Source organism: Dryobates pubescens, chromosome 12 (genome assembly GCF_014839835.1).
Source record: "Dryobates pubescens isolate bDryPub1 chromosome 12, bDryPub1.pri, whole genome shotgun sequence".
Taxonomy (NCBI): Eukaryota; Metazoa; Chordata; class Aves; order Piciformes; family Picidae; genus Dryobates; species Dryobates pubescens.
Window position 1 is genome coordinate 10,662,310 of NC_071623.1, and position 11,884 is coordinate 10,674,193.

Here is an 11,884-nt window from a genome sequence, read left to right on the forward strand (position 1 = left end):
TAGGTTAGATAAGCTCTTTTCAGGTATGACGAGGTACATAATTCATCCCGCCAGGACAGGATGATGGATTAGATGATCACCTAAAATCCCTTCCAGACATATAACTATTCAGAGGAACAGCATATACACCAAATATAATTTATAACCTGTTTCAGCTTTACTGCTTCTCTTCATATTTTTTTTTCTTGTCACCTTTACTATTATGTAATAAAATAACTGATGGTAAAAGGGTTTCTCTGTTGAATTACTCTTCTATGGTTTATATTACAAAACCATTGAGAGCAGAGCAAGCTCAAGTGTAGTGGATTTTGGGGGGAGCCAGGCAAAACTAAGTCAACTGTGTCTGCTATTCTTTGCTATCAGCAACTGCTTTAAATAGTAAAAGGCTCTAGGTCTGCCCCATAAATAAGGTAGAAAATACTTCTAAATGTTTGTCCCTTTATATTAAGGTAGAAAATACTTCTAAATGTTTGTACCATCATCTAAAAAAGGGACATAAAGCAAAAAATGCAGCTAACAAACACATGTATTGCTCAGTACTGAAAAGAGCAGGTATCTGCCCTTTCCGCAATGCTTCTTGAGTAAGCAGGGCAGGCTGTAGTGTGTCCTGGGGACTCTAGTTTCCTGGTTATCCAGCTCAATAAACTAACTGGGAGGAGTTACAACTTACTTTCAGTCCACATCTTGTGCCCTTCTTACAATGGAATAAAAAATTAAAAACAAAATAAAGTACTGTGAGGTAGGGAGGAAAAGAACTGACAGAGGAAACTGCTGGCACACACACTGAAGTTCCAACCCAGAACAAATCTGGGCTGTAGCTAGGGTGACCATTCAGGCATAGGAGGGCACCATTCTCCTAACAGAGCCAGACTCTTAATGTCTGAGCTGTTTCTGAGCAGAATTTGGGGATGGACCTGATGGAGAGCAGTGAAAGTGAAAGGTACCTGGGAGTCCTGGTGGATGGAAGGATGACTGTAAGCCAGCAATGTGCTCTTGTGGCCAGGAAGGCAATGCCATGCTGGAGTCTATTAGAAGGCATGTGACCACTAGGTCGAGAGAGGTTCTCCTCCCCCTCTATTATGCACTGATGAGGCCACATCTGGAATATTGTGGCCAGTTCTGGGCCCCTCGGTTCAAGAAAGTGAGCCACTTGAAAGAGTCCAGCACAGAGCCACAAGGATGATTAAGGGAATGGAACATCTTCCATCGAGGAGAGACTGAGGGAGCTGAGGGCTCTTTAGTTTGGAGAAGAGGAGACTGAGAGGTGACCTCACCAATGTTTATAAATGTGTAAAGGGTGAGTCCTGAGAGGCTGGAGCCAGGCTCTGCTCAGTGGTGCCCAATGACAGCACAAGGGGCAATGGGTGGAAGTTGAGGCACAGGAAGTTTCATGTAAATATGAGGGGGGAAAAATTCACTGTGAGGGTGACAGAGCACTGGAACAGGCTGCCCAGGGAGGTTGTGGAGTCCATCTCTGGAGATATTCAAAACTTGCCTGGATGCATTCCTGTGTAATCTGGTGTAGGTGATCCTGCTTTGGCAAGGGGTTTGGACTAGATGATCTTTTGAGGTCCCTTCCAGCCCCTGAAATTCTGTGATTCTGTGATTCTAAAGAGAATAACTAGTTCCAACTGATTCCCATTAAGCATCTTAAAGCTTAGCTGTATGATCCACTTAAGATCCATTCAAGAAGTTTTGCCATGTTAACTGGGCTCTGATAATTTGCCCATAGCAAATGCCAGTGAATGCTTTCTATTGACAATTCAAATACCACAGAAGTGATTAAAAAGGAGCTGTTGAGATTTGGCACTTCTTCAGAGCCCACTCAGCCAACATTCTCATATGTCTCAATTTCTACACAGTTCAGATTGTCTGAAAAATATTTAGACATAACTTATACATTGCAGGTCATAAATGCTTCCTCAGATGTTTCACCTGGTTTGGTGACACTGTTTGGTGACCTGAGTTTTGCTTACACTGTTCAGGACTTTTTTGCAGTGAGGGTAAAACAGGTCATCAGCTGGCTTTCTGACATTTTATTTTATTTGGAGTTCTGCCATATATTGTAATGCCCAGAAGACCCAGTAGAGGAATAATTTCTGGGTTTGAAGAGCAATTAAAATGGTTGAGACTATAGTAAATGATGGTTGAGACTATAGTAAATTAAAGCAAATATATGAGGTCACTTCAAAACCGAGAAAATTTAAGTTGCAGAACCACACCACTGGGAGAAAAGTTACTGTCTATTGGTCTTTAATAGTGTTCATAGTCTACCCACAACAGCAAACTGCTGCACAGTTTAAAATAAACTACTAAAAAGACCTTCCCTGTCCAGTCGGTCTTATGCATGCTCAGTATCATCATGGGCCCAAACTCATGTATAGGGTCTGGCTTCATTTCGGGAAGGGTCTGCAAAAGCAGGATGCCTGTCTTGCAGTTCTTGGAACTCAGTTCAAAACAAGGGTCTCAGAGTAGAGCTGTGATAAGTGAGCAGTGTTGGGACATTCTTGTTTATCTAAACACCTCAGTGTCTGACAGTGTCACAGTCCTGTCCACAAGCTATGAGCATCTGTACTGTGGTGTGTGGGGGTGCCTTTTTGTGCAGCATTGCTCCTATGTATTTGAGACATTTACTGTGGGGATGGTAGGATTCAACTGCTTGGGAGGCTGCTCCTAGTTAAAATGCTTCTGACATCCTGAAGGAAGTGGGGGGGGGGGGGAGAAAAAAAAGGGTATTTCTGAGAAGATTCATGCCCAGAATGCCAAGAATAGAGAGCGAACAGGAAAGAAAAATGCTTTAAAATCCTCAGAAGTCATGTTAATATCTGAATTGGGAAGTAGTCTTTACTGGTACATTTAAAAGCATGAGGAGAAATGTTACGCTGCATCTAGCAGTGCAGAGTTCATAGCACGGCACAGCACTGCTGGGCAAACAGGGCAGGAGGCAGCCTTTTACCACCACAGGAGTCCCAGTTAGCTGACAAACAGGTCTCATCCACTAACCCTTTAGATATCTGAAGCTGTGCTACGGTCTTGAACCCCACTTCTGGCTACATTACTGTGAAAGCATCTTTCTTCTGTGCACAGCTTTCCTTTCTCCCCTGCTTGCCTGAGGGCCTCCAGCAGCCTGTCCTACTCCTGCTGCCGGGGACATCCAGAAAGATTACCTCTTGCATCACAGTTCTGGCCATGGCCAGGGCAGCCATCCAACTCAGGGTTCATCCACACTGCACAGAACCGAGTTGGGACAGAAAAGGATCTAGCCCAGTACTTCTACTCAGTGGAAATCTGTGTTGTAAAACACCCAGAATCAGAATAGTTTTGATTACTTCTGTGAGCACCATATGCTCACAGACAAAGACTGAGCTTGCTCTTCACATCTGTACCGCTGCCACTATGACTCCTTCCACAGCAGCAGCACCACCAGTGGAGAACTGGCTAGCAGGTCCCAGCAGGTTGGTTGCCTGTGCCCTGCTCTGTGTTAGCTTCTGGACAGATTCTTCCCTGCCTTGAAATGTTTTCTGGAATTGACAAGGAGTCTTTTTCCACACACCCTTTTGTTCAAACTCTAGCTTGTAAATGACAATCTCTTTCCACTTGGGACACCCTTCCTCACTCTCTTCCAAAACAGTACAAACTTACTTCTCCCCTACAAAGTTATCTTTTTCCCGGAAGTTTTATAAACTGAAACACTCTTTTTATTTCCTCTTTGTGCCCTCTTGCTGTGAGCTTCCAGTCACAAAGAATAGAATAGAATTAACCAGGTTGGAAGAGACCTTTGAGATCATCATGTCCAACCTATCATTCGACACCACCTAATCAACTAAACCATACAACCAAGCATCCTGTCAAGCCTCGCCCTGAACACCCCCAGCGACGGCGACCCCACCACCTCCTCAGGCAGCCCATTCCAGTGGGCTGCATTGCTCCTGCATTGCTGGACGTCAGTGGAGGGATTCATCTAAAAAGTGACAATCTGAGCAGCCTTCAGCTCCCCCAGCTCTCCCAAATTATATTCTAACGAGAAGGTGGTCTGTATTTACAGCTTTTGGGGAGCTACATATTGACAGCTTCTGGGAACTTTATAGCCAGGTTACTTTTTCTGCTCCAAGTCTTCAGCTTGGTTCCTCCTAAAAGGATTTTTTTAATTTCTTGCTTTGTCATTCCTGTTCCTCTGACCTATGAAGGCTTTTTTTTTTTTTTCTCCCTGTGACTTCTCTGCAGAAAACCTTGACAAATTGGGTTTCCCATTCAGATTTCCTACTTACTGTTATCAGGTGCTTCCATTTGAACAGATCGCAGATAAATGACTAAGAGTATTGCTGGTTCAAGAGAAATATGATAGAGCACAGTGAGTTCAAGGTGGATTCATTGTCCACAGAAGCATTCTTTTGCATGACAGCTTCAGATAATTGAGCAGAATACAGAGTTTGTGCAGATATCAAACTTGGAGATGTAAGCAGGTCCACCTGTGTTATGAAATTTTATTGTACTTAGTGGTACAATAGATCCAAACTATCTCAAGGTGACTGTTGAGATGAAAATCCTTGCCTGTGACAAAGGCTGAGCTATTACAATTCATTCTTAGGAGTGTTGCCAACAAGCCTCATCCACCGCTCAGCAGAGAAATGTGAGCACTAGTGTGCATATTAACAAAATCTCAGTGGCAATGAAGTTGGTTTAATTTGGGGCTGTTGAAATTTTTTTCAGTCTGTGCCCAAGATTCATCATCTACCATTAACCACTATTTAAATACTTTCCCATCATGCTTTGTGCTTTTAAGGAGAGATCTCGTCAGGCATTCTTGAAAGCCTAGTATATGGTTATATGCTGCTTACAGAGAATGTGAGAAACATATATTCATGACACAGAGATGTTAGATAAGCTCAGAAGCTATTGTAAACTCACAGAACATTTATACATACACAGTAAATATTCTCCATATGGTTGTATTTGTTATAAATAATGTTCATGTGTATACCTATGAAAGCATCAACTCAACATAAAGACTAAGCCTGCTGAATTAAGGTCTGAACTAGCAGTGAAGAGCACCTTACACACGTAATTTTTGGGTTTTGTAATAATACCTGGGGAAGCTCCTCAGGGTAAACAACCCTACCCTAGAATGTGGGGAACAGAGGAGGGCACATTTCAGCTACACCATTGTTTTCCAGAATGGAGGGGTCCCTTTCTTGCTTTGTTTTCCTTGTACAATGACTCTATCCTGCTTCTTACTGCTAAAGGAATACAAATGTCAGTGAAAATACTCATGGATGAACTTCTCCCCCTAGGAATGCCTGGCTACCTCTCTGGCCATTTCCATTTTCCATCAGTTTTACCCAGGTGGGTAGGAGGCAGCAAAAGTCGCTTCTGTTCCTTACCTAAGTGTAGGAGCTGTGATTGTCCTTTGTGCAAGGTGGCAGTATAAGAAAGCTCTTCAAACTCATTCCTCCCTGCCCTGCCCATCTCTTACAGAGTGTAACTGCCTCAACTTCATTGTGTTTTAAAAAACACCTCATATTGCTAATGGAAAATATGTATATATATGAATGACTTATAGGTACTGATATCTTACTTCAGGAACATTTTTTTTACCAACATTCTGCAGGAGCAAGGCTAGAAAAACTATACACAGGGAAAGGCAAAACATGAATCAAATCCCCCTTAAATCACTGATTTTTCCCTTTAAATGCACAACTGCTTTGGGAAAATGGATCAAGGCCAAGAAAATAACAAAAAAAAAAAGTTCAATCTCAAAACAGATATCTTCATGCAAGCAGACAAATTCTGATGGATGTACCAACGATACACCACGTTTCAGCACAATGATTCGACATTTCTATATGAGTAAGAAGTCTGAAAAATCTGGCTTGTGAAATTCTAGCTAGGAATTATCTAGATAAAAGCATGGACTACACATCAGTAGTTCTCCTGACCCTGTTCAGCATTTTCTATTTAGATATTTTTTGGCATGGTTTTGTATGTTGCTTTGGCAAACACCTGCTTTATTCTCCTGGACCCCAATGTATGCTGATTTGAAAGATTTACCAGAAATTTTAGAGCTGGTCAAGCTACTTTAAGTCTCAAACACATTTTCCCCATATGGAAGAAAACCTTAGGTGAAGATTTTCTTCAACATTCTTTGTAGAAGAACTCTGTTACAGTCAATAGAAGCAGCTCACTGGCAACAATAAGCCTTTGATAGAGCCAGTATTTGCACTGCAAGCAGAACTGACTACCCAATTCTAATATTACTGAGACACACAAGTAAATGGCTTGTTCATTCCCCCTTGTGTATGCCAAATACGTATAAAGGTATGTTGAAAAAGCAGGCACTACTCACCTTGAAGGCACAATGCATTAAGTGTGGTCTTTATTCAGATGGGGTAAAGGAACAGCCAGTCAACTTTAGATATCAACATCCATCACAACCTTGAAGTTTGTTTGGGTGGCAGCAATCTTATTCCAAAACACCATGTTTAATAAAAATTAATTTCAGAATTTGAAGAATATTTTATTATGGAATACAAAAATACTATCTATGTAAAAACAATAAGTTAGTTTATTTACAGTACTTTGCACTATTCTGCTCTAGGGTTTCCTTTGCAGTGGATTTATTTTCAATGTTTTACATGCCTTTACAATTTTGCACAAAGCATTTCCAAAAGCATGTCATCCATGTTCACTGATCCAATGATGGGCCTAAAGAATAGTTCAGCAATCACATTAGCATTAATAGATCTTAACAAGGACAGAACAACATTCAGCTTGGCAAATCTGGCTTCATCATCTCTGTGAATGAGTCTGACATGTTCATTTAGAGCTTGTTGAGCTTCCCTCTGCAATCCTTCAATGTACTGTGTACACTGCAGCCCAGGTAGATCTGAAAGGTAAAACAAATTTTGTTTACATAGGTTTTGTCTATAAAACAACATTCTTCTCACAGAAAAACCACTAACAGATTAGAATTATTGCTCAAAGAATGAAACAAATGAAATTGCTAGAGGACTTCTCTATGCAGAATCAGCATATCAAATTTTGTAGAAAAGTTTACAGTCTTAATCCTGTTGGTGCTCTGGATGCTCTTCTTCATTCCACAAACTTGAAACACAACATTTGCTAGTATTCATTTTAGCGTTAAACACATTATCTCATGAAACAAACAAACAAAAACTTTTAAGAATGCTCTCCAAAACACCTTTAGAGTGACAAATGCAGTCTGTAAACAGTGGACATGACAATAAAAATAATTTGCTAACTTTTCTCTTCTACATTATTCACATTTAAGGCATCTTCTGACAACTGTTTCTCAGTAGCTCCATATTACAACTGGCAAGAAGCATTAACTGCAATGTATAACAGAAAGTTTCCTAGTGAACAATGGCAGGGATTAAGAGCACAGAATTTCCCCTTTTCGGTCTAAGTTCAGCATCAGGAGCACGGTAGTAGCGTGTTTAGGAAACGCCCTATCCAATTTGCCATTTACCTTCCAGGTAGAACACCAGCATAAGAATGAATCACTCAGTAGTGCTGCATCTATGGAAGTCTCCACGGAGAGATCATGGCTAAGAAAACCCCATCATAAATGCTATACACAAAGCCCACGAAGCACGTTGCTCCTGGAAGCTCTGAACCTTCTCTTTACACCCTCCCGAGGAAAGCACGCTTAGACCCGCCACAATTCGGACGGCCGGTGGCCAGCGGCGGCGAGGAGCATTTCCCCCGATCCAACCTCCCTCTGGGCAGACGCCGCCGGGCTACCCCCTCGGAAACTAAGAGAGAACCGATGCTGGATTCTGATGTTCCATAAACGACGGCCTGGGTTTGCGGAACCCGTCAGCACCTAGGACCCACGAACTTGCCGCAACCAGTAACGCTGTAAGCGGAAGGGCCGTTAATGCCTGCCAGCCCTGAGGAGAAGACAGTGAGAGAACACCTTCCTCCCCGTCCGCCTCCTCAACCATCTCTTTCTTCCTGAGGAAAACGACGGGTCCCCCCCGCTTCCTGAGGATACAGTGAGGCTCCCCCGTGATAACTGAGAACCCAGCTGCCCCGCCCGGCCTCTCACCTGGGTTGAAGAGCACCGTCCCCTTGAGGTAAGCGTACTCTTTGGTGCTGATATCCAGACTCCAGCACTTGGCCAGGAAGCCCTTGATAGCCTGAATCTCGGCGGCCGAGGGCAGGTGCGAGCCGCTGTCGCCTCCGGGGCCGTCGTGCAGGCGGCCCGCCGCCGGTCCGCGTGGCTGGGGCTGCTCGCCCTGCCGCCGAGTGGTGAGGATTCTCTGCAGCATGCTGGGCTCCGCGCTCTCCACTGTCTCGAAATGCACCCGGTCCTGCGCCAGCCCCAGCACTAGCAGGGGCGCCCAGCAGCTCCGGACCAGCAGAAGCTGCTCCTCCAGGGGCAGCTCCTGGAAGCAGGGCACGTTCTGGACGAAACGCAGCGTCTTCACTAGCACGGCTGAGGCAGCCTTGCATGCTACTTGCGGGCTCCTCAGGGCCACCCTCCTCCGTGACCCGCACGGGCAGCCGCGGGATGCTCGCCCTCGCCTCGGCCCCGGCGGCGAGGCCGCCCGCTCCTCGCTCCTGAGGATGTTGTAGAGAATGCTGCTGTGCCGCCTGCCGTCCGAGCAGCAGCGGCAGCGCTCCATGCACGCCATGGCACCCGGCAACTACGGCACCCCAGCGGTATGGCAGTCAGGGGTGGAAGCCCAGCTGGGAGGCTCGGAGAGCTGTAGCTACCGCCTTGGCCCGCTGGTGACGGACACTGTCTGCCTTCTGCCCGGCTCTTAACTTATTTATAACCGGCGGCTGTGTGCGCGTCTGCATGCGTGCGTGCGTGCGTGTGCAGCCGCAGGCGCTGTACCAGCGGTTCAAAGGGGCAGAGGCTTTTCTGGCTGGAAAAGAGGCGGGGCGGGGGGAGAAAGGGAAATAAGAAGAAAGAGGGAATTAAAAAAAAAAAAAAAAAAAAAAGATAAAAAGTGAAGAAAGAAACCACTCCTTTCCTCAGACAGTGATACCTAGAGGGAGCCGGCGGGGCGGCCGCGCCCGCCTACAGGATGCGGCATAATGAGCGGCTAAACGCCAGCGCACTCACCCCGTTGTCCAGTGCGGTGCGGTGGAGCGTCCCTTCTTCCTCCCTCTCGTTCCAAGGCCCCGGCTCGTTTTATATTATCCCGTGCTTCTTTGAGCAGGGCAGGACGGGACGAGGAAGGCAGCTCATGCCGGCCTCTCGTTTTGCCCTTGCCATGAAGCACAGCGACCCGAGCCCGCGGTGACAGCCGTGGGGTCTGGTAGCGAAACGGCAAAATCAGCTGCCCTCCTGATGTGTTGCTGAGCTGTCGGGAGCAAGAGAAACAAAAGGTGGACTGACGACAAGGAGGACTGAATTGGTCCAAAGTATCAAAATCCCACGGGAGTGTAAAAAGACACCGTTAATGATACCAGGAGTTTGTGCGTGTCCTTGTCCTAAGAAGTGCTGCTAATTAACACCTTAATGCTACTGTGAGGACAGGCAGAATCAGTCTCACATACCTGCCCAAACTGTCTCTGTGAGGCTGAAGTGCAAGCAAAGCACAGTGAGGGTCCCTGAGGCTGATGCCGCTGCAACATCTATGTGGATCTCCCATGAAATCATCCCCAACATCTATGTGACTTCCCACCATCCCCTATGAGTAATTCTCTTCATCAGCCTTGCAAAGCAGGGTCCATCTTTCTGATCTCACATTGCTCCATCCATCAATTTAAAACATAGCCATTTTCCTTTCAGACTGTGCTTGCCCCAGAGTGAATCTTTCCTCCTAGACTTAGATATGGTCATTGCCTTTGCAATTTTGACCTTGGACTCCAGTTGTGGGAACGTTCTGCTTCTTATGGGAGGGTGCTGCTTACACAGGGCCATAAATGGATGCAATGTGTAACTTGCACCAGGTCTGAAATAGAAATTTGTCCTGATGTAGCATTATTGTTCTCATGTGTCTAATTTTCAAGGAATTTCTCTTCCAACCATGTCTCAAATATAAATGCAGTTCTACTGTCATGTAATTATTTCACTGACACAGTTGATTTTATAACCCAACTTATGCAGAAAGGTTTTGCCTCTGTTATTTAGGTCAACATGGGTATCCCATACTGAAACTTCATTTAGTGTGCAGTGACATTGTCCAAGTGAACATGGAATTTTATTCCAGGTAGATTCTCTCTTTCAAAGCCAAAATACCTGGAAATATTTATTAGTGTTTTTCATGTTGATATTTAGCAATTTGATCAGACTTTGTTTTCAAGTTTCAATTCTGCCTGTCCATGGCTTTCAAGCTAAATTAAAGGCATTAAACCCCCCAAAGAAAACAGCATCACATCATCGCAGAATGTTAGCGGATGGAAGGGACCTCACAAGATGTAGTCCAACACCCTGCCAGAGCAGGATCACATACCAGATTACACAGGAATGCATTGAGGCAGGTTTTGAATTTCTCCAGAGAGGGAGACTCCACAACCTCTCTGGCCAGCCTGTTCCAGTGCTCTGTCACCCTCACAGTGAAAAAAAATTTTCCTCATGTTTCCATGGAACTTCCCATGCCTCAACTTCCACCCATTGCCCCTTGTGCTGTCATTTGGCATCAATGAGAAGAGCCTGGCTCTGTCCTCCTGGCACTCACCCCTTACATATTTATAAACATGAATGAGGTCACCTCTCGGTCTTCTCCAAACAAAAGAGCCCCAGCTCCCTCAGTCTCTTCTCATAAGGAAGATGTTCCACTCCCTTGGTCATTTTTTGTGGCTCTGTGCTGGAATCTTTTAGGCAGTTCTCTGAGGTCCTTCTTGAACTGAGGGACCCAGAACTGGACATAATATTCCAGATGCAGCCTCATCAGGGCAGAGTAGAGGGTGAGGAGAACCTCTCTTGACCTACTGACCACAGCCTTTCTAATCCATCCCAGAATGGCATTGGCCACCTTCCCCACAAGAGGACATTGCTGGCTCATGGTCAGCCTTCCATCCACCAGTCATTTCCCCTTCACTGCTCTCCAGCATCTCAGTCCTCAGCCTATACTGATACCTGGGGTTATTCTTTCCCAGGTGCAAGACTCTACACTTCCCCTTGTTGAACTTCATTAAGTTTCTCCCTTCTCAACTCTCCAGCCTATCTAAGTCTTACTGAATGGCAGCACAACCCTATGGTGTGTCAGCCACTCCACTCAGTTTGGTGTCATCAGCAAACTTCCTGACAGTGCACTCTGTGCCCTCATCCAGGTCACTGATGACTGTATTGAACAGTACTGCTGCCAGTACTGACCCCTTAGGAACTCCAGTAGATACACACCTCCATCCCATTGACCACAACTCTGACTTCTTTCCTCACAGACAGGTAATTATGTTTTGGTGGGAAATGCATAAAAACACTTTTAGCAAAAATTGAATGCATCTGATTTCTGCTAAAAGATCTAATGTGCTACCAAGATCCTTATGGTACAATCGTGAATAGAGGCACATGCATCCAGACAAATAATTACTTATTTGTGCCTTTTTTTTTCTGTCTTGGAGGTTTTCTTGTGAGTTGTTGTGTTTTTTTTTAACTCAGACAAAAGCCTTGGATATGAAGGTCATACAGTACAGTCTTGGCAGTCCTAATGTTTAATGTTGCTCTTCAGTGTCTCTGTATCGCTTCTCTGGTAGCACATTTGGTTCTTGGCCAGAGGGCGAGGCTTCAGTTTCAGAACAAGACCAAACAAGCATTTGTTTTTATGTCAGTGATTTAGTGCATCAGATTGAGAGCAAGCTTGCCTTTTTTTTTTTTTTCCCCCATTGTAGAAATTGGATCCTGATATTCTGTAAATACTTTCTATTCCTTCCAGTATAAACACTGGAAAATAAAATCTGGTCTTAA

The 11,884-nt window shown here is 44.8% G+C and overlaps 1 protein-coding gene across 1 annotated transcript; it reads right to left on the reverse strand.

Moving 5' to 3' along the window:
• Nucleotides 1–6,368: 6,368 nt before the first annotated feature.
• NR0B1 (nuclear receptor subfamily 0 group B member 1) lies at nt 6,369–8,724 on the reverse strand. The gene is made up of 2 exons (XM_009906989.2): nt 8,069–8,724; nt 6,369–6,883 (listed from the first exon to the last, which is right to left on the reverse strand). The coding sequence occupies exons 1-2, from the start codon at nt 8,655–8,657 to the stop codon at nt 6,639–6,641; spliced, it is 834 nt and encodes a 277-aa protein (XP_009905291.2). The 5' UTR covers nt 8,658–8,724; the 3' UTR covers nt 6,369–6,638.
• Between the last annotated feature and the right edge of the window lie 3,160 nt (nt 8,725–11,884).

Excerpts from the sequence above, each read along its gene's own strand:
- NR0B1 (XM_009906989.2), bottom strand. The coding sequence starts at position 8,657 with ATGGCGTGCATGGAGCGCTGCCGCTGCTGCTCGGACGGCAGGCGGCAC. Across the intron at positions 6,884-8,068 it reads GACGGTGCTCTTCAACCCAG|ATCTACCTGGGCTGCAGTGT; the intron begins GTGAGAGGCCGG and ends TTTACCTTTCAG.